Source organism: Coregonus clupeaformis, chromosome 1 (assembly GCF_020615455.1).
Source record: "Coregonus clupeaformis isolate EN_2021a chromosome 1, ASM2061545v1, whole genome shotgun sequence".
In the NCBI taxonomy this organism is placed as follows: Eukaryota; Metazoa; Chordata; class Actinopteri; order Salmoniformes; family Salmonidae; genus Coregonus; species Coregonus clupeaformis.
The window spans coordinates 15,276,972-15,299,061 of NC_059192.1; the positions used below are offsets into that span (position 1 = coordinate 15,276,972).

General features: G+C 43.1%; 1 protein-coding gene across 1 annotated transcript in view; it reads left to right on the forward strand.

Moving 5' to 3' along the window:
* LOC121583935 (potassium voltage-gated channel subfamily H member 1-like) overlaps window positions 1-22,090 on the forward strand; it is a 125,884-nt gene that overhangs the window by 33,162 nt on the left and 70,632 nt on the right. Inside the window, exon 9 of the mRNA XM_041899805.1 lies at window positions 896-1,167. Coding sequence (XP_041755739.1) covers window positions 896-1,167 — 272 coding nt within the window. The remainder of the gene's footprint in view (window positions 1-895; window positions 1,168-22,090) is intronic.

Sequence of the window (22,090 nt, forward strand, 5' to 3'; positions counted from 1 at the left end):
CTATGCTGTTTACTTTGTGCATCTACGTCATATCGCTGAGTCTACCTTGAATGTGTTATAACAGTACTTCCCAACCCTCTTATCCGGGACCACCAGATGTTTCACATATTTGTTGTAGCCCTAAACTGGCACACCTGATTTAACTAGTCAAGGGCTTGACGATTAGACAACAAAGATGTGAACCATCTGCTGGACCCCGAGGAGAGGGTTGTTATAGGAGTTAATAATGTGATATAAAGTCATTATGTAGGTAACATACATATAAACTGTTATCGTATTATTAATATAAACTATCACAGCGGCCAAAACAATCTGGCTACTGTATTTGTTAATTGCATATTCCTTTAGTGTTTCTCAATCCGTTCCACTCTGATCCCCAACCGTGGCATGCTTTTGTTCTACTACACCTGATTTAATTAATCAAGAAGATTAGTTGTGGATTAGTTTACAAGTTGCTAGTGCTAGTAGGGAATTAGAACAAAAATGCAAAGTGAAATGACTGGGGAGTCTCTGAGTAACGGATTGAGAAACACTGCCTTTAAAAACCATCATGCTCTGTAGTGTTGACAGTGTCATGCTCTGTAGTGTTGACAGTGTCATGAAGGAGAAGTATGTTTCTGTTTCTCACCCGCATTGTCATGCACTGCTTTGTAACTTAACCGAAGTGAACAAACCTCTAACCTGTGTCGTAGAGGTAACCCTAACGCTATCCCTTCCCTTACCCCTAAACCTTAACATGGCTCTTTCTCGTCTCAACCTAACAGGTACAGCAGCTACCTGGTTTTTGTTCTTGTCTAACTGGGCTTTAACAATAAAGGATGCAATTTTGAAGCAAACCTTCATTGTGCAATCAAGAGTTGCTGAATATCTTTATAATCTTGACTGACTATTACAGGTACAGCATCGGTGACTATGAGGTGATAGACGAGGAGACAGGCATCCTGCGGACAGACAGCTGGCTGTACATGCTGGGGGAGACAGTGGGCTCGCCATACCGCTTCAACGCCAGCGGCACAGGGAAGTGGGAGGGCGGCCCCAACAAAGACTCGGTCTACATCACATCTCTATACTTCACCATGACCTCTCTGACCAGTATAGGATTTGGAAACATCGCCCCCACGACTGATGGAGAGAAGATCTTCGCTGTCGCCATGATGATGATCGGATGTAAGTATATGGGACTCCATGATTTTTTGTCATGATCTGAGGTAGTGTTTCCCAATCCTCTCCTGGAGTACCCCCAGCCAGTCCACATTTGATGTATTCCAGAACTAGCACAGTTGATTTAGCTATTGAGGGGTTTGATGGTTAGGTGACCATTTAAATCAGCTGTGCTAGTTCTGGAATACGTTGAATTGCATTGTTGGTTAAGGGCTTGTAAGTAAGCATTTCACGGTAAGGTCTACACCTGTTCTATTCTTCGCATGTGACAAATAAAATTTGATTTGATAAAATAAGTAGACTGGCTGTGAGTACTCGAGGAGAGGTTTAATAAACACTGATTTAAAGGTTAAGAGTGCCCTCTGTGGATCTATTGGCATTTTCCCCATTTGGTAGCATTATAAATGAATGAATGAATTAATGTGCCCCTCTCATGTCTCATGATGGAATGTTGTTGTTAGAATTGAATGAATTGGTTCTAGATAAGTGAAACGCTGGAGTAGCACTGCTTTGGTAATATGTGTTGGATGGTGCAAGATATTCTCATTCTCACCCCATCACACAGGGCTCCAATGAACCTTAAGGGCTCTGCTACGAATTGATTAGACCAACCCATCAGCTCGTAGTCCCTTAAACTGTCTGCATCAATGGCCCTGCAGTCTATCTAGACAGTGAACAGGGAGCACATCAAACACTCTACTGTCCTCAAAACCATGCTCTGACACGTTTTCACATCATTATATTAACATCACAAAGGCATGAGCATTGAAGAGTTTCATTCCAAAGTGCTATATATCAATTTTCAGACATTTTGGTAAATTATTTTCCTTTTTTAAAATCTTTTTTTTTACAACTTTTGAAAGAGATTGGTGTGTTTTTTCACCATCTAATCATGGCATGGTCTTGTTGAACGATAGACATGTATTTGTTTGAAATCTATCACTTGATGGTTTCATTTCAGAGAGACAAATAATCATGTTTTGTTGCAAAACGCTATGTATCTGCCTCACTCTCAGAGAATTAAGTAGTACTATAGGTTTTACACAGTGAAATGTGACAAATAACTACATTTTTAATAAAGAACTGTACAAATGATACTTTTGTGACATCAATAGTTAATATGACAAGCAATACAGTAATATGAAATCTGTATGTAAAATATTCACATTTGACATTTTAGTCATTTAGCAGATGCTCTTATTCAGAGTGACTTACAGTTAGGTAATTCATCTTAAGATAGCTAGGTGAGAAAACAACATATCACATTCAAATATACAGGATAAAAACATTCCATTCCAGCTAAACAATGGATATAGCATTTTGCAACAAAACGCATTTTAATATCTATGAATAAAAAATCTGAGTATAGTAATATTTTTCACAAACGTGAAGGTACCCTTTTCCCAAACATTTCGGATGAAAAAATTTGAAAAATTGGTGGATATAGCGTTTTGGAACGAAACTCTTCAATTTGTATGGAGCAAATAATGTGTGTGTGCCACTCACGAGCTGTTTGAAAGGTTAATTCAGGGTTGTCTGTCTCTTTCATCTGTCTCTTCCTTACAGTATCTCTCAATCTCTTCAACAAAATGGCTGTTGTTACTGCAACTCACATAATCATTAATATCATATCTGTCAATGTGGTTATGGCAAAATGTAGGGAATGATCGTCACCCATCCATCCTTTTTATTCCATCCATTCATTTAATTTCATCCATCCTATTCAAGTAAGGCTACATCTAAAGACAGCCGGAGACTGACACACGCAGACAGAAGCATGCAATATAGAGCAGACAAGTTATTTTTTACCATATGGCTCATTGGCTCTCAGTTGTGTGGTAGTAGCAGCAGCAGGAGAACCTGGGGCAATATACTAGGCAGTCAGTGGTGGTTGGTGCTGTTCAAGATTAGGGAGGACAAATGTTTTTTATGAGCATGGCCTTATTTCTATTACAGCATACTGGATGACTGTCATTCATATTCCATTCACCAAGATCAATGTAACATCGATAGGTGTAGGCTACTACATGATACTCAAATTTGCCCTGTACCCATCATGAGGTTGCTACAACCTAGCCTACAAATGAAAGTTTATAATGTAGGTGCACAGGTCGAGAAACAAATTGGAGTAATCAAGGTGACAGACAGTGACACATTCAATACCGCTGTCACGCTCGTCGGGAACAGAGGAGGACCAAGGCTCAGCGTGGAATGCGAACATTTTATTATTATGAAGTATCACACGAACCAAACAACAAAACGAAAACGTGACGTCCCTGGTTACATACACAAACCAACACGGAACAAGAAACTACCCCAAATGAATGCCTAACAGTTACTTAAGTATGGCTCCCAATCAGAGACAACGAGCTACAGCCATCTCTGATTGGGAGCCACCCTGGCCAACATAGAAATACAACAACTAGAACAAACACAAATGAAAACTCACACCCTGGCTCAACATACTAGAGTCCCCAGAGCCAGGGCGTGACAACCGCCTTGCACACACTGGCCTGCATCTAGCTGATCTGAGGTGTAATCATTAGTCCAAACATTTGCAAAATGTTTTGTTTTGAAACAAAACATGAGTTTCTATTGGACAAATTCAGGTAGGTCCCTCCCCGTTTTGTTCAGTTTGCTTCCATTTAAGAAATGTTTTGCAACAGAATTGGCGGAATGAATACACCTCTAATTACCCGAACACACAGTTCACTTTCATAGCAGCCACAAACAGCATCATCACTTTGTTAGTTGTATAAATCTCCTTCACGCATCTACGCGCTCTCCTCTCACCGTTTCTCTTCACTTGTGGACTTCAGTGCACAACACAACAGCTGTATGTGAACAGGTGCAAAAATCTCTCCAAGCCAAACCTTCATATCATAACCATTAACCGCTACACAGCCTACATCATTGACACCATATTAACGGTATAGTCAACAAACTAGAACTAGTTAGTAAACCCACAATCCAATCCATGTGTACAGTCACACAGTACAGTGTACAGCAAGCAGTTTAGCAGTTACACCAGTGGGCCCCGGTGGCAATAGATTAATAAAACCGAAAGCTTGACTTGGAACAGTTGTAGTGTTGGATAGCCTTAGCCAGTTAGCTAACATAAATAGCATTCCTCTCTGTTTTAGTCAGGTTGTTGAATAGGCTAAATTAGCTGCATTAGCTAAGTGAAAGATAAACTAAGAAAAAAAATACAATGAAATATAGCTATCTCTCTCGCTCTGCTGCTTCTCCTTAATTTTTTTAATTAATTTGTTAAAAACTGTTCAACTATTGTCTTTATTTTTTTAGTCAACTACTCACCACACTTTATTTTGTAATTTTTTAAAAACCTTTATTTAACTAGGCAAGTCAGTTAAGAACAAATTCTTATTTACAATGACGGACGACGCTGGGCCAATTGTGCGCCGCCCTATGGGACTCCCAATCACGGCCGGTTGTGATACAGCCTGGAATCGAACCAGGGGGTCTGTAGTGACGCCTCAAGCACTGAGATGCAGTGCCTTAGACCACTGTGCCACTCGGTAGCCCACTGCACTGCAATGCTAGCTAGCTGTAGCTTATGCCTACAGTACTAGATTCATTCTCTGATCCTTTGATTGTATGGACAAGACTTTAGTTCATACTGCAAGGATATGAACTAACATAGGTTGGAGGACATCCTCCGGAAGTTTGGCATAATTACTGTGTGAGTCTATGGAAGGGGGTGGGAACCATGAGCCTCCTAGGTTTTGTATTGAAGTCAATGTACCCAGAGGAGGATGGAAAATAGCTGTCCTCCGGCTACACCATGGTGGTACCCTAGAGGGTGCTGTTGAGGCTACTGTAGGCCTTCATTTAAAAACAGTGTGTTTTAATCAGTTATCTGGTGATATATTTAGTATAGTTTTATCACTGTATGCATTGCAGGATCAATTGAACAGAGCACTCCCCTACAATCCCCCTGCAATCACTCACTGTCTCAGCTGCTCTCAGACCCTGGTCAGACCATATTCCCTACCTAGTACTTTTGACCAGAGTGCACTACATAGGGAACAGGGTGCCATTTGGGATGTGGATCCTGTTTCACTCATTACTTTACAGCACCTACAGAACAGTGGGTTCAGGTGCACTTGCTGCACCTCAACATCCGTTTCCATGGTGAAAGACAGAGAGATACTTCTGTCAAAGTTACTCGATGCCAGTGAGAGGTACAACGGTTGTACACTTTAAATTATTCATACACACTCCAAGAGTTAGGGTTTGTGTATTGCAGGGGTACACAAACATTTATTTGCGTAATAATAAATCCCCACCTCGCAACACATGACCCCAAACTGTTCACACCCCTCTTGTTGCCGGAGAGAAAATTTTGCTTTTTTCAAACGAATGTCCTGCAATTCTACACATTTTGCCATGTCTTATGTGTGTTCATATGATACCAGGAGTCGAGGCCCCTGTGCATGTAATCTGGCCATGATAACTACAAGATTTACACAAATATAATTATATTTGTGTAAGTCATACTGTAGGTTTTGATCTGAATCGAAAGAAGCTGAGAAAAGCAACAGAAGATGCAAGTGGAATGACTACTGTATGATTCCATCCAGTTTAAACCGTGACTGACTATTCCATTATTCTCTATAAAAATGGCCGCCCCAGCACAATTCTATTTTTACCATCTGCGGTGGATTGGTGTTGGCAGCTGCCGAAGATCACATCGTTGACAAGAGGATTATATAGCTGTCTTGTCACTATGGCAACGGTTTGCCTGGGACCTTTTGGGGTTTCTGACAACTGTCTGTAAACTGTCTTCAAAGGAAGACAGCTGTTGGCGGATTCCATTTAAATCACTGTCACCGATAGAGCTGTGGTGCTACACCAAGATCTGATGGAGAGGTGGAGAGATTTGGGTGAAAGAGGGATATTAGGTTTTAACATATACACTGAGTGCCTTGCAAAAGTATTCATCCCCCTTGGCATTTTTCCTATTTTGTTGCCTTCCAACCTGGAATTAAAATAGATTTTTTTGGGGGGTTTGTATCATTTGATTTACACAACATGCCTACCACTTTGAAGATGCAAAATATTTTTTATTGTGAAACAAACAAGAAATAAGACAAAAGAGCATAACTATTCACCCCCCAAAGTCAATACTTTGTAGAGCCACCTTTTGCAGCAATTACAGCTGCAAGTCTCTTGGGGTATGTCTCTATAAGCTTGGCACATCTAGCCACTGGGAGTTTTGCCCATTCTTCAAGGCAAAACTGCTCCAGCTCCTTCAAGTTGGATGGGTTCCGCTGGTGTACAGCAATCTTTAACTCATACCACAGATTCTCAATTGGATTGAGGTCTGGGCTTTGACTAGGCCATTCCAAGACATTTAAATGTTTCCCCTTAAACCACTCAAGTGTTTCTTTAGGAGTATGCTTATGGTCATTGTCCTGCTGGAAGGTGAACCTCCGTCCCAGTCTCAAAACTCTGGAAGACTGAAACAGGTTTCCCTCAAGAATTTCCCTGTTTTTAGCGTCATCCATCATTCCTTCAATTCTGACCAGTTTCCCAGTCCCTACCGATGAAACATCCCCACAGCATGATGCTCTGCCACCACCATGCTTCACTATGGGGATGGTGTTCTCGGGGTGATGAGAGGTGTTGGGTTTGCGCCATACACAGCGTTTTCCTTGATGGCCAAAAAGCTCAATTTTTGTCTCATCTGACCAGAGTACCAGGGTGAATACTGTCGCAAGCCACTGTACCCCCCCACACACACACCTGGTCAGTCTATGTCATGGAAAGAGCAGGTGTTCATAATGTTTTGTACGCTCAGTGTATACTGTACCTCAGAATATTAGGACTATAGGATGCCTAGGAAAAGGATGTGTGGTAACTCTTTACTCTAGGTGTCCTGTCTTTGTTATAATGTGTTATGTAGCTGTTATAAAGGCTTTATAAATGCATTCATAAGGACACCTACAGTAAAGTGTTACCGGATGTTTAATGCATAGTACAGGTACAGTAGATTCTGTAGGCTATGTTTAATGTATACCGTATGCTGAATGTAAAAAATTTTGTGGCTTGTTGCAATTTCTGAGTATGAACATTTGCATAATTGTCTCATCATAGGAAATATTGATTTGCTGATGCATACATATCCCCAGATGGACAATGACGTAGCTGTTGACGAGCCAACAGCATTGCATTGACGACACACACACACACATACTTATCCAGCAGTACTAATTAGTTTCTCACTGCCAAGTAACAGACACAGAGAGCAGAGCAGGTCTCTCTCCCCTGCCTTCCTTTGATCCCATGCCATACAAGCTCCAGGTGTTACCTTCCATCCAATCCAAGGTCCAGTTGTTAACTTCCATCTAGTCCAAGCTCCAGGTGTTACCTTCCATCCAATCCAAGGTCCAGTTGTTACCTTCCATCTAGTCCAAGCTCCACGTGTTACCTTCCATCCAGTCCAAGGTCCAGTTGTTACCTTCCAACAAGTCCAAGCTCCAGGTGTTTCCTTCTATCTAGTCCAAGCTCCAGGTGTTACCTTCCAAGCACCCCTAGTAACATGGCTTACTCTCTGTATTTACATTTTTCATTTAGCAGACACTTATCCAGAGCGACTTAAGCAGGCTTTATGATTATGAAACTGAATGTGGATATTTACTGGATATTGTAGAGGCTAACCCAGTGGGTAGAGTCTAAAACTGGTGGCAGTTAAAGTATATCAGGCTAATGTCTCTATCAGGCCTCCTGTAGCTCAGTTGGTAGAGCATGGTGCTTGCAACGCCAGGGTTGTGGGTTTGATTCCCACGGGGGGCCAGTATGAAAAATGTATGCACTCACTAACTGTAAGTCGCTCTGGATAAGAGCGTCTGCTAAATGACTAAAATGTAAATGTAAAATGTCTTTGGTCAGGTTGTGTATTGAGAAGGATTTTGATATTGATATTTGAATTGTTAAGTACGTTTTTAATATATATTTTAGTGACCATGCAGAAAAACATGTCTTTATCTGATTGTAATCTGTGTTTCTGACAACAACCACAATATTACATTTTTCAGGGGCCTCTGTCGTCATAAAAAGTTGTGTGAGAGAGACCGGGAGAGAGAGATACTGAGAGGGAGGGAGAGAATGCATACAGTAGAGAGATTTCATAAGAAGGAGCCTCACTAACTTCTCTGTTCACTGAGAAGTTAGTGAGAGAGAGAGCTCTAGTCTACAGTAGAGAGGATAGAGAGAGAGCTCTAGTCTACAGTAGAGAGGATAGAGAGAGAGCTCTAGTCTACAGTAGAGAGGATAGAGAGAGCTCTAGTCTACAGTAGAGAGGATAGAGAGAGCTCTAGTCTACAGTAGAGAGGATAGAGAGAGAGCTCTAGTCTACAGTAGAGAGGCGTACTGGAGTCAGATGGACCTTTGTAGTATCTGAACTTCATCTTCAAACGCAGCAGTGACAACGTGATATAATATTCTGTCACATATGCACATTGCAGAAAGCACACAGCATGCAGGAAAAATGTAACCTTTATTTATGCATAGAAGTCCCATTGATCCCTGCTTCAAATCCTCTGGCAGAATACTGTTTTGTAGCAAACAGACAGACAGAAAGGATTTTGCATGTTGCTGTAGGGCTCTTTCGTTAAGAACGGCTCAAAACTTAGTTTTGTATGACAATACGGGATATCGCACCAATATGAGACAATTACGTATTTTCGTAATTAATGGTAGGGCACCATTTTACAATAACAGTTTTGTTTTGGAAAGCTACATTGGGTAAGACTATCAAATCAATCAATCAAATTTTATCTGTCACACGCTCCGTAAACAACAGGTGTAGACATTTACATTTTAGTCAGTTAGCAGACGCTCTTATCCAGAGCGACTTACGGTTAGTGCATTCATCTTAAGATAGCTAAGTGGGACAACCACATATCACAGTCATAGTAAGTACATTTTTCATCAATAAAGTAGCTATCAGCAAAGTCAGAGGTAGAGTCGGGGTGAGTAGGGGGTCGAGGGTGGGAGGGTGCTGTGAGATTATTTAAGATACTCTTTGAAGAGGTAGGGTTTCAGATGTTTTTGGAAGATGGACATGACTCTGCTGTCCTAGCTGCTGGGGAAAGCTAGCTCCACCATTGGGGTGCAAGGACAGAGAAGAGCTTTGACTGGGATGAACGGGAGCTGCCTTCCCGTAGGGGTGGGAGGGCCAAGAGACCAGAGGTGGCAGAACGGAGTGCTCAGGTTGGGATGTAGGGTTTGAGCATAGCCTGAAGATAGGGAGGGGCAGCTCTTGCTGCTCTGTAGGCAAGTACCATGGTCTTTTAGTGGATGCAAGCTTTGACTGGGAGCCAGTGGAGTGTGCGGAGGAGCGGGGTGACATTGGATAACTTGGGAAGGTTGAACAACAGGCGGGCTACAGATTTCTGGATAAGTTGTAGGGGTTTGATGGCACAAGCGGGGAGCCCAGCCGACAGCGAGTTGCAGTAGTCCAGATGGGAGATGGTAAGTGCCTGGATCAGGACCTGTGCCGCTTCCTGTGTACGGATCTTGTAGAGCATGAACCTACAGGAGCAAGTCACTGCTTTTATGTTTGCAGAGAACGACATGGTGTAGTCCAGGGTCATGCCAAGGTTCTTTGCAATTTGGGAGGGGGACACTGTGGAGTTGTCAAGCGTGATGGAGAGGTCTTGAAGCGGGCAGGTCTTCCTCGGGAGGAAGAGTAGCTCTGTCTTGTCGAGGTTGAGCTTGAGGTAGTGGGCCGACATCCAAGCTGAGATATCTGCCAGACGCGCAGAGATGCGTGTCGCCACCTGGGTGTCAGAAGGGGGGAAGGATAAAAGTAGTTGAGTGTCATCCGCATAGCAATGACAGGAGAGACCATGTGAGGATATGACCGAGCCGTGTGACTTCGTGTATAGAGAGAAGAGGAGAGGGCCTAGAACTGAGCAATGGGGGACACCAGTCGTGAGAGGACTTGGTGCAGACACATCACCTGGTAGGAGCGGCCTGCCAGGTAGGATAAAGTCCAAGAGTGTGCAGAGCTTGAGATGCCCAGCCCTGAGAGGGTGGAGAGGTGGATCTGATGGTTCATGTTGTCGAAGGCAGCGGATAGATCTAGGAGGATGAGAACAGAGGATAGAGATTTAGCGGCTTAGGCTAACAGTGAAATGCTTGTTTACGGGCCCTTACCAACAATGCAGAGAAAAAAATAGAAAAAAATAATAATAATATTAGGAATAAATACACATTGAGTAACGATAACTTGGCTTTATACATGGGGTACCAGTACCGAGTCGATGTGTAGGGGTAGGAGGTAATTGAGGTAGATACAGTGCATTCGTAAATTATTCAGACCCCTTGACTTTTTCCACATTTTGTTACGTTACAGCCTTATTCTAAAATTGATTACATTGTTATTTCCCTCAGCAATCTACACACAATACCCCATAATGACAAAGCAAAAACAGGTTTTTAGACATTTTTGCAAATGTATAAAAAAAAAAAAAAGAAATATCAAATTTACATAAGTATTCAGACTCTTTACTCAGTACTTTGTTGAAGCACCTTAGGCAGCGATTACAGCCTTGAGTCTTCTTGGCTATGACGCTACAAGCTTGGCACACCTGTATTTGGGGAGTTTCTCACATTCTTCTCTGCAGATCCTCTCAAGCTCTGTCAGGTTGGATGGGGAGCGTCGCTGCACAACTATTTTCAGGTCTCTCCAGAGATGTTCGATCGGGTTCAAGTCCGGGCTCTGGCTGGGCCACTCAAGGACATTCAGAGACTTGGCTGTGTGCTTAGGGTCATTGTCCTGTTGGAAGCTGAACCTTCACCCCAATCTGAGGTCCTGAGCACTCTGAAGCAGGTTTTCATCGAGGATCTCGCGGTACTTTGCTCCGTTCATCTTTCCCTCAATCCTGACCAGGAAGAGTCTTGGTCGTTCCAAACTTCTTCCATTTAAGAATGATGGAGGCCACTGTGTTCTTGGGGACATTCAATGCTGCAGAAATGTGTTGCTACCTTTCCCCAGATCTGTGACTTGACACAATCCTGTCTCAGAGCTCTACGGACAATTCCTTCGACCTCATGGCTTGGTTTTTGCTCTGACATGCACTGTCAACTGTGGGACCTTACAGTGTACAGCAATCTTTAAGTCATATCACAGATTCTCAATTGGATTGAGGTCTGGGCTTTGACTAGGCCATTCCAAGACATTTAAATGTTTCAAATAAAATAAAATAAAATTTGATTGGCCACATGCACCGAATACAACAGGTGTAGACATTACAGTGAAATGGTTACTTACAGCCCTTAACAAACAAAAAAGAGCAGAAGTAAAATAAAACAACTTTAGGGAGGCTATATATACAGGGGGGTATCGGTGCAGAGTCAATGTGTGGGGCACCGGCTAGTTGAGGTAGGTGAGGTAATATGTACATGTGGGTAGAGTTAAAGTGACTATGCATAAATAATTAACAGAGTAGCAGCAGCGTAAAAAGATGGGGTGGGGGTGGGGGGGAAGTGCAAATAGTCGGGGTAGCCATGATTAGCTGTTCAGGAGTCTTATGGCTTGGGGGTAGAAGCTGTTGAGAAGTATTTTGGACCTAGACTTGGCACTCCGGTACCGCTTGCCGTGCGGTAGCAGAGAGAACAGTCTATGACTAGGGTGGCTGGAGTCTTTGACATTTTTGAGGGCCTTCCTCTGACACCGCCTGGTATAGAGGTCCTAGATGGCAGGAAGCTTGGCCCCAGTGATGTACTGGGCCGTACGCACTACCCTCTGTAGTGCCTTGCGGTCGGAGGCCGAGCAGTTGCCATACCAGGTGGTGATGCAACCTCCTCCCTAGAGAGCTTTGTATGCGTCTCTGTGTGTGGAGTAAAGGTGGTCTAGAGTTTTTTTCCCTCTGGTTGCACATTTAACATGCTGGTAGAAATTAGGTAGAACTGATTTAAGTTTCCCTGCATTAAAGTCCCCGGCCACTAGGAGCGCTGCCTCTGGATGAGCGTTTTCCTGTTCACTTATGGCCTTATACAGCTCATTCAGTGCAATCTTAATGCCAGCATTGGTTTGCGGTGGTAAATAGACAGCTATGAAAAATATAGATGAAAACTCTCTTGGTAAATAGTGTGGACTACAGCTTATCATGAGATACTCTACCTCAGGCGTGCAAAACCTTGAGACTTCCTTAGTATTTGATTTTGTGCACCAGCTGTTGTTTACAAATATACACAGACCGCCACCCCTTGTCTTAGCGGAGTCAGCCGTTCTATCCTGCCGATGTAGCGTATAGCCTGCTAGCTGTATGTTGTCCATGTTGTCGTTCAGCCACGACTCGGTGAAACATAATATATTACAGTTTTTAATGTCCCGTTGGTAGGATAACCGTAATCTTAGGTCATCTAATTTATTCTCAAATGATTGAACATTGGCTAATAGGATTGATGGAAGAGGCAGTTTACTCGCTCGCCGTCGTATCCTTACAAGGCACCCCGACCTACGTCCACGATATCTCTGTCTCTTTCTCATGCGAATGACAGGGATTTGGGCCTTGTCGGGTGTCTGTAGGATATCCTTCGCGTCCGACTTGTTGAAGAAAAAATCTTCGTCCAATACGAGGTGAGTAATCGCTGTCCTGATATCCAGAAGCTCTTTTTGGTTATAAGAGACGATGGCAGAAACGTTATGTACAGAATAAATTACAAATGCCGTGGAAAAACACACATAATAGTACAATTGGTTAGAGGGCTGTAAAACGGCAGCCATCTTCTCTGGCACCATTCTAGTTACGAGTGTTGCTTTAGCGGTATGCTTAGGGTCATTGTCCTGCTGGAAGGTGAACCTCCGTCTCAGTCTGAAATCTCTGGAAGACTGAAACAGGTTTCCCTCAAGAATTTCCCTGTATTTAGCGGCATCCATCATTCCTTCAATTCTGACCAGTTTCCCAGTCCCTGCCGATGAAACATCCCCACAGCATGATGCTGCCACCACCATGCTTCACTGTGAGGATAATGTTCTCGGGGTGATGAGAGGTGTTGGGTTTGCGCCAGACATAGCGTTTTCCTTGATGGCCAAAAAGCTCAATTTTAGTCTCATCTGACCAGAGTACCTTCTTCCATATGTTTGGGGACTCTCCCACATGCCTTTTGGCAAACACCAAACATGTTTGCTTATTTTTTTCTTTAAGCAATGACTTTTTTCTGGCCACTCTTCCGTAAATCCCAACTCTGTGGAGTGTACGGCTTAAAGTGTTCCTATGGACAGATAGTCCAACCTCCGCTGTGGAGCTTTGCAGCTCCTTCAGGGTTATCTTTGGTCTCTTTGTTGCCTCTCTGGTTAATGCCCTCCTTGCCTGGTCCGTGAGTTTTGGTGGGCGGCCCTCTCTTAATGGTGCTCCGTGGGATGTTCAAAGTTTCTGATATTTTTTTATAACCCAACCCTGATCTGTATTTTTCCACAACTTTGTCCCTGACCTGTTTGGAGAGCTCCTTGGTCTTCATGGTGCCGCTTGCTTGGTGGTGCCCGTTGCTTAGTGGTGTTGCAGACTCTGGGGCCTTTCAGAACAGGTGTATATATACTGATATCATGTGACACTTAGATTGCACACAGGTTATTTAACTAATTATGTGACTTTTGAAGGTAATTGGTTGCCCAGATCTTATTTAGGGGCTTCATATCAAAGGGGGTGAATACATATGCACGCACTACTTTTCCGTTATTTATTTTTTATAATTTTTTGAAACAAGTTATTTTTTTCATTTCACTTCACCAATTTTGACTATTTTGTGTATGTCCATTACAAATAAAAATCCATTTAAATTACAGGTTGTAATGCAACAAAATAGGAAAAAACGCCAAGGGGGATGAAAACTTTTGCAAGGCACTGTATATAGACAGGTGTGTGCCTTTCCAAATCATGTCCAATCAATTGAATTTACCACAGGTTGACTCCAATTAAGTTGTTGAAACATCTCAAGGATGGTCAATGGAAACAGGATGCACTTGAGCTGAATTTTGAATCTCATAGCAAAGGGTCTGAATACTTATGTAAAAAGGTATTTCTGGTTTTTATTTTTAATACATTTGCAAATAATTCTAAAAACCTGTTTTCACTTTGTCGTTATGGGTTGTAGTGATGAGGGAAATAAAGTATGTAATCAATTTTAGAATAAAGCTGTAACGTAACAAAATGTGGAAAAAGGGAAGGGGTCTGAATACTTTCCGAAGGCACTGTATGTACAGTGGGGGAAAAAAGTATTTAGTCAGCCACCAATTGTGCAAGTTCTCCCACTTAAAAAGATGAGAGAGGCCTGTAATTTTCATCATAGGTACACGTCAACTATGACAGACAAAATGAGAAGAAGAAAATCCAGAAAATCACATTGTAGGATTTTTAATGAATTTATTTGCAAATGATGGTGGAAAATAAGTATTTGGTCAATAACAAAAGTTTCTCAATACTTTGTTATATACCCTTTGTTGGTAATGACACAGGTCAAACGTTTTCTGTAAGTCTTCACAAGGTTTTCACACACTGTTGCTGGTATTTTGGCCCATTCCTCCATGCAGATCTCCTCTAGAGCAGTGATGTTTTGGGGCTGTCGCTGGGCAACACGGACTTTCAACTCCCTCCAAAGATTTTTAATGGGGTTGAGATCTGGAGACTGGCTAGGCCACTCTAGGACCTTGAAATGCTTCTTACGAAGCCACTCCTTCGTTGCCCGGGCGGTGTGTTTGGGATCATTGTCATGCTGAAAGACCCAGCCACGTTTCATCTTCAATGCCCTTGCTGATGGAAGGAGGTTTACACTCCAAATCTCACGATACATGGCCCCATTCATTCTTTCCTTTACACGGATCAGTCGTCCTGGTCCCTTTGCAGAATAACAGCCCCAAAGCATGATGTTTCCACCCCCATGCTTCACAGTAGGTATGGTGTTCTTTGGATGCAACTCAGCATTCTTTGTCCTCCAAACATGACGAGTTTAGTTTTTACCAAAAAGTTATATTTTGGTTTCATCTGACCATATGACATTCTCCCAATCCTCATCTGGATCATCCAAATGCACTCTAGCAAACTTCAGACGGGCCTGGACATGTACTGGCTTAAGCAGGGGGGACACGTCTGGCACTGCAGGATTTGAGTCCCTGGCGGCGTAGTGTGTTACTGATGGTAGGCTTTGTTACTTTGGTCCCAGCTCTCTGCAGGTCATTCACTAGGTCCCCCTGTGTGGTTCTGGGATTTTTGCTCACCGTTCTTGTGATCATTTTGACCCCACGGGGTGAGATCTTGCGTGGAGCCCCAGATCGAGGGAGATTATCAGTGGTCTTGTATGTCTTCCATTTCCTAATAATTGCTCCCACAGTTGATTTCTTCAAACCAAGCTGCTTACCTATTGCAGATTCAGTCTTCCCAGCCTGGTGCAGGTCTACAACTTTGTTTCTGGTGTCCTTTGACAGCTCTTTGGTCTTGGCCATAGTGGAGTTTGGAGTGTGACTGTTTGAGGTTGTGGACAGGTGTCTTTTATACTGATAACAAGTTCAAACAGGTGCCATTAATACAGGTAACGAGTGGAGGACAGAGGAGCCTCTTAAAGAAGAAGTTACAAGTCTGTAAGAGCCAGAAATCTTGCTTGTTTGTAGGTGACCAAATACTTATTTTCCACCATAATTTGCAAATAAATTCATTAAAAATCCTACAATGTGATTTTCTGGATTTTTTCTCTCTCAATTTGTCTGTCATAGTTGACGTGTACCTATGATGAAAATTACAGGCCACTCTCATCTTTTTAAGTGGGAGAACTTGCACAATTGGTGACTGACTAAATACTTTTTCCCCCCACTGTACATATACAGCTGAAGTCGGAAGTTTACATACACTTACGTTGGAGTCATTAAAACTTGTTTTTCAACCACTCCACAAATTTCTTGTTAACAAACTATAGTTTTGGCAAGTCGGTTAGGACATCTACTTTGTGCATGACACAAGTAATTTTTCCAACAATTGTTTACAGACAGATTATTTAACTTATAATTCATTTTATCACAATTCCAGTGGGTCAGAAGTTTACATACATTAAGTTGACTGTGCCTTTAAACAGCTTCCAGAATATGATGTCATGGCTTTAGAAGCTTCTGATAGGCTAATTGACATCATTTGAGTCAATTGGAGGTGTACCTGTGGATGTATTTCAAGGCCTACCTTCAAACTCAGTTTCTCTTTGCTTGATATCATGGGAAAATCAAAAGAAATCAGACAAAAAAAAAGTCATCCTTGGAAGCAATTTCCAAACGCCTGAAGGTACCACGTTCATCTGTACAAACAATAGTACGCAAGTATAAACACCATGGGAGAACGCAGCTGTCATACCGCTCAGGAAGGAGACGCATTCTGTCTCCTAGAGATTAACGTACTTTGGTACGAAAAGTGCAAATAAATCCCAGAACAACAGCAAAGGACCTTGCGAAGATGCTGAAGGAAACAGGTACAAAAGTTTTTATATCCACAGTAAAACGAGTCCTATATCGACATAACCTGAAAGGCCGCTCAGCAAGGAAGAAGCCACTGCTCCAAAACCGCCATAAAAAAGCCAGACTACGGTTTGCAACTGCACATGGGGACAAAGATCACACTTTTTGGAGAAATGTCCTCTGGTCTGATGAAACAAAAATAGAACTGTTTGGCCATAATGACCATCGTTATGTTTGGAGGAAAAAGGGGGTCGCTTGCAGGCCGAAGAACACCATCCCAACCGTGAAGCACAGAGGTGGCAGCATCATGCTGTGGGGGTGCTTTGCTGCAGGAGGGACTGGTGCACTTCACAAAATAGATGGCATCATGAGGAAGGAAAATTATGTGGATATATTGAAGCAACATCTCAAGACATCATTCAGGAAGTTAAAGCTTGGTCGCAAATGGGTCTTCCAAATGGACAATGACCCCACGCATACTTCCAAAGTTGTGGCAAAATGGCTTAAGGACAACAAAGTCAAGGTATTGGAGTGGCCATCACAAAGCCCTGACCTCAATCCTATAGAAAATGTGTGGGCAGAACTGAAAAAGCGTGTGCGAGCAAGGAGGCCTACAAACCTGACTCAGTTACACCAGCTCTGTCAGGAGGAATGGGCCAAAATTCACCCAACTTATTGTGGGAAGCTTGTGGAAGGCTACCCGAAATGTTTGACCCAAGTTAAACAATTTAAAGGCAATGCTACCAAATACTAATTGAGTGTATGTAAACTTCTGACCCACTGGGAATGTGATGAAAGAAATAAAAGCTGAAATAAATCATTCTCTCTACTATTATTCTGACATTTCACATTCTTAAAATAAAGTGGTGATCCTAACTGACCTAAGACAGGGAATTTTTTACTAGGATTAAATGTCAGGAATTGTGAAAAACTGAGTTTAAATGTATTTGGCAAAGGTGGATGTAAACTTCCGACTTCAACTGTAGGTAGAGGTAAAGTGACTAGACAACAGGATAGATGATAAACAGTAGCAGCAGCATATGTGATGAGTCAAGATTTAAGGTGCTGACAGACAGTGCACAGTAGATGGGTTGGCCCATTCATTTTCAACGAAGCCTAGGCGGGGGCCAAAATTCTATCCAGGCTGAGTGGTCGCCGGTGCACGTGCCCATGGAAGCCGTTCATCCGAGATGGAGAAAATAGGATTTTGCTCTATTTTTAAAGTTGTTGGCATTGTTTTCCAATCACAGTATAAAACGTAGCCTGCGTTGTAATACGTCAGCAAATATGTCCAACAGCAGGACCAGCTAACTTGCCCACTCTAGCTAGCTAGCTGGCTAACACTATCAGTTTACAGAGTCATGTTTAACAATAAAAATCAAAAAAATGTAATCCATGTTTTTATTAATAATTTCTGTTGCATATAAATACGTTTTTATGCATGCTTATGGTGTTAAAGCAATTCTTTTTTCGCACATCAATAACATTTGTTTATTTCGTTGCTACGGTCACCGGCGGCTGTCGCCCTCGCGTGTGTGTGAAGCCGCTTTGAAAATAGGGACAAGTGGTGTACTTGGCGATATTCCGCTGTCTGTCAATGCGGATAATCCGGGTAACTATTTAGCAGTCTTATGGTTTGGGGGTAGAAGCTGTTCAGGGTCCGGTTGGTTCCAGACTTGGTGGATCGGTACTGTTTGCTGTGCGGTAGCAGAGAGAACAATATATGACTTTGGTTGCCGGAGTCTTTGACCATTTGTAGGGCCTTCCTCTGACACCACCTGGTATAAAGGTCCTGGATGACAGTGAACTTGGCCCCAGTGATGTACTGGGCCGTACACACTACCCTCCGTAGCGTCTTGCAGTTGCCAAGCAGTTGTCATACCAAGCGGTGATGCAGCCAGTCAAGATGCTCTCAATGGTGCAGCTGTATAACCTTTTGAGGATCTGAGGGCCCATGCCAAATCTTTTCAGCCTCCTGAGGGGGAAGTGGCGTTGTCGTGCCTTCACGACTGTGTTGATGTGTGTGGACCATATTAATTCCTTAGTGATGTGGACAGCCAGGAACTTGAGGAACTCCGTTCCACTGCAGCCCCGTCGATGTGGATGGCATCAATTCATGTTAGAGTACATTCCCAGGTTTTTTGTCTCTTCTGTGGATGGTAGCTGTTCTCTCTCTAAGTCATACATCTCCTATTAACTGAGGTATTATGACACCAAAGACAAAATGCACAAAGTAAAAACATTTACTTGGATCTACTTCAATTCTGGACACAGTTCCACGTAATGGAAACAGATTATTGTTTTAGATTACCTTCTTAAATCGCTGGTGCTACCCAAACTATAGAATTGAGAAATAAATGGTCAAAAACGTGTCTTATTCAATTATTCATACCTCTGTCCCAAATTTCCCACTGTCTCTCTTACAGCCTGTTTGAGTTCAGTGTGTACTGGCAGCTATCTATTGTTCCACAGGAATCTTATCTCTAACCCAAACAACCGAAGACTTAAACACGAAAGCAGTGGACCAGGCCTTGAAGAGTGAGCAGCCTCTAATTTAATATCAGTCCCAATGGCGCCGGAAGCTTATAAGAAATCCTGCTATGTCCTCCGACGAACCATCAAACAGGCAAAGCGTCAATACAGGACTGAGATCGAATCGTACTACACCGGCTCCGATGCTCGTCGGATGTGGCAGGTCTTGCAAACTATTACAGACTACAAAGGGAAGCACAGCCGCGAGCTGCCCAGTGACATGAGCCTACCAGACGAGCTAAATTACTTCTATGCTCGCTTCGAGGCAAGTAACACTGAAACATGCATGAGAGCATCAGCTGTTCCGGACGACTGTGTGATCACGCTCTCCGTAGCCGATGTGAGTAAGACCTTTAAACAGGTCAACATTCACAAGGCCGTAGGGCCAAACAGATTACCAGGACGTGTACTCCGAGCATGTGCTGACCAACTGACAAGTGTCTTCACTGACATTTTCAACCTCTCCCTGTCTGAGTCTATAATACCAACATGTTTCAAGCAGACCACCATAGTCCCTGTGCCCAAGAACACTAAGGTAACCTGCCTAAATGACTACCGACCCGTAGTACTCACGTCTGTATCCATGAAGTGCTTTGAAAGGCGGCTGGTCATGGCTCACATCAACACCATTATCCCAGAAAACCTAGACCCACTCCAATTTGCATACCGCCCCAACAGGTCCACGGATGATGCAATCTCTATTGCGCTCCACACTGCCCTTTCACACAAGGACAAAAGGAACACCTATGTGAGAATGCTATTCATTGACTACAGCTCAGCGTTCAACACCATTGTGCCCTCAAAGCTCATCACTAAGCTAAGGACCCTGGGACTAAACACCTCCCTCTGCAACTGGATCCTGGACTTCCTAACGGGCCGCCCCCAGGTGGTAAGGGTAGATAACAATGCATCCGCCACGCTGATCCTCAACACGGGGGCCAGTCCCCTCCTGTACTCCCTGTTCACTCATGGCTAGGCACGACTCCAACACCATCATTAAGTTTGCCGATGACACAACAGTGGTAGGCCTGATCACCGACAAAGACGAGACAGCCTAGAGGGAGGAGGTCAGCGACCTGGCCGTGTGATGCCAGGACAACAACATTTTTACATTTGAGTCATTTAGCAGACGCTCTTATCCAGAGCGACTTACAGTTAGTGAGTGCATACATTTCATACAACCTCTCCCTCAATGTGATCAAGACAAATGAGATGATTGTGGACTACAGGAAAAAGAAGAGGACCGAGCACGCCCCCATTCTCATCGACTGGGCTGTAGTGGAGCAGGTTGAGAGCTTCAAGTTCCTTGGTGTCCACATCACCAACAAACTAACATGGTCTAAACACACAAAGACAGTCGTGAAGAGGGCATGAAAAATCCTATACCTCCTAAGGAGACTCAAAAGATTTGGCATGGGTCCTCAGATCCTCAAAAGGTTATTCAGCTGCACCATTGAGAGCATCCTGACTGGTTGCATCACTGCCTGGTATGGCAACTGCTCGGCCTCTGACCGCAAGGCACTACAGAGGGTAGTGCGTATGGCCCAGTACATAACTGGGGCCAAGCTTCCTGCCATCCAGGACCTATATACCAGGCGGTGTCAGAGGAAAGCCCTCAAAATTGTCAGACTCCAGCCACCCTAGTCATAGACATGGCAAGCGGTATCGGAGCACCAAGTCTAGGTCCAAGAGGCTTCTAAACAGCTACTACCCCCAAGCCATAAGACTCCTGAACATCTAATCAAATGGCTACCCAGACTATTTTTTTGTGTGATTTTGTTTTGGTATTCTTTCATAAAACTGCATTGTTGGTTAAGGGCTTGTAAGTAAGTATTTCACTGTAAGGTCTACACCTGTTGTATTCAGCGCATGTGACAAATAAAATGTGATTTGATTTGAATGCTCAATCCCTCTGTCTTCCTTCTTCAAATTACTAAGATATTGCATTATTGGAGTGCTATCTGAAAGCCAATTACCATTCACTTTGTTACTTTCACTAGTCTCCATATCAGTTTCCTTCAACTAGGACTCCCTTCTTCACAATAGGAAGACCTTCTCAAACTACTACTACTAATACACACGGATCACTCTCAAACAACGTTCTGCTTTTCCCCCTATTGCAAGTTTTAAAACAAAACAAACATGATAGCTTTCTCCATATTGGAAGGCATTGTTTTCATTTTAGTCTACCCTGACAATGTTACTCTATATATTTATTTCAAATTTGCTTCCACTTATTAAATGTCTATTATTTTAAGATTAACATGTAATGCTTTGGAGGGATCAATATGTATTCACTGGGCTGGCACTGTCTATCAGTCCCCTGTAGATGGCATGGTGCTCCGTCCATAATAAGTCTCTACCTAGCAAGTTAAACGGGTGAGTAGGTGAATACAGAAAATAGTTAGTTCTATTTAACAGGGTATGGGGTTTATTTCGAAATGTATTACCAGGGTGGAGGAAATCTCATAAGCATTTATACTTTTATTGGTTAGGGGTAAGTCAAGTCCCGTACAACCTTAGCTTTCTCAAATAATCCATAAAGGGACCACTCTGACATTCCTCAGAATACTTTTTACACCACTGTACAAGTTGTATATTATTATTATTTTTTCTATTGTTACTTCATCAGATCTCTAGTAACCCATTATACAAATATTATGTTACTTTATCTCTAGTAACCCATTATACACTTGTGTTACGTCACAAATTCCCCCTCTAAGGCCTGCATCGCAGTGCTAGCTGTGCCACTAGAGATCCTGGTTCGAGTCCAGGCTCTGTCGCAGCCGGGAGACCCATGGGACGGCGCACAATTGGCCCAGCGTCGTCCAGGTTAGGGGAAGGGTTTGGCCGGCAGGGATGTTCTTGTGGCGGGCTGGGCGCAATGGACGCTGACACGGTCGCTAGGTGTACAGTGTTTCCTCCGACACA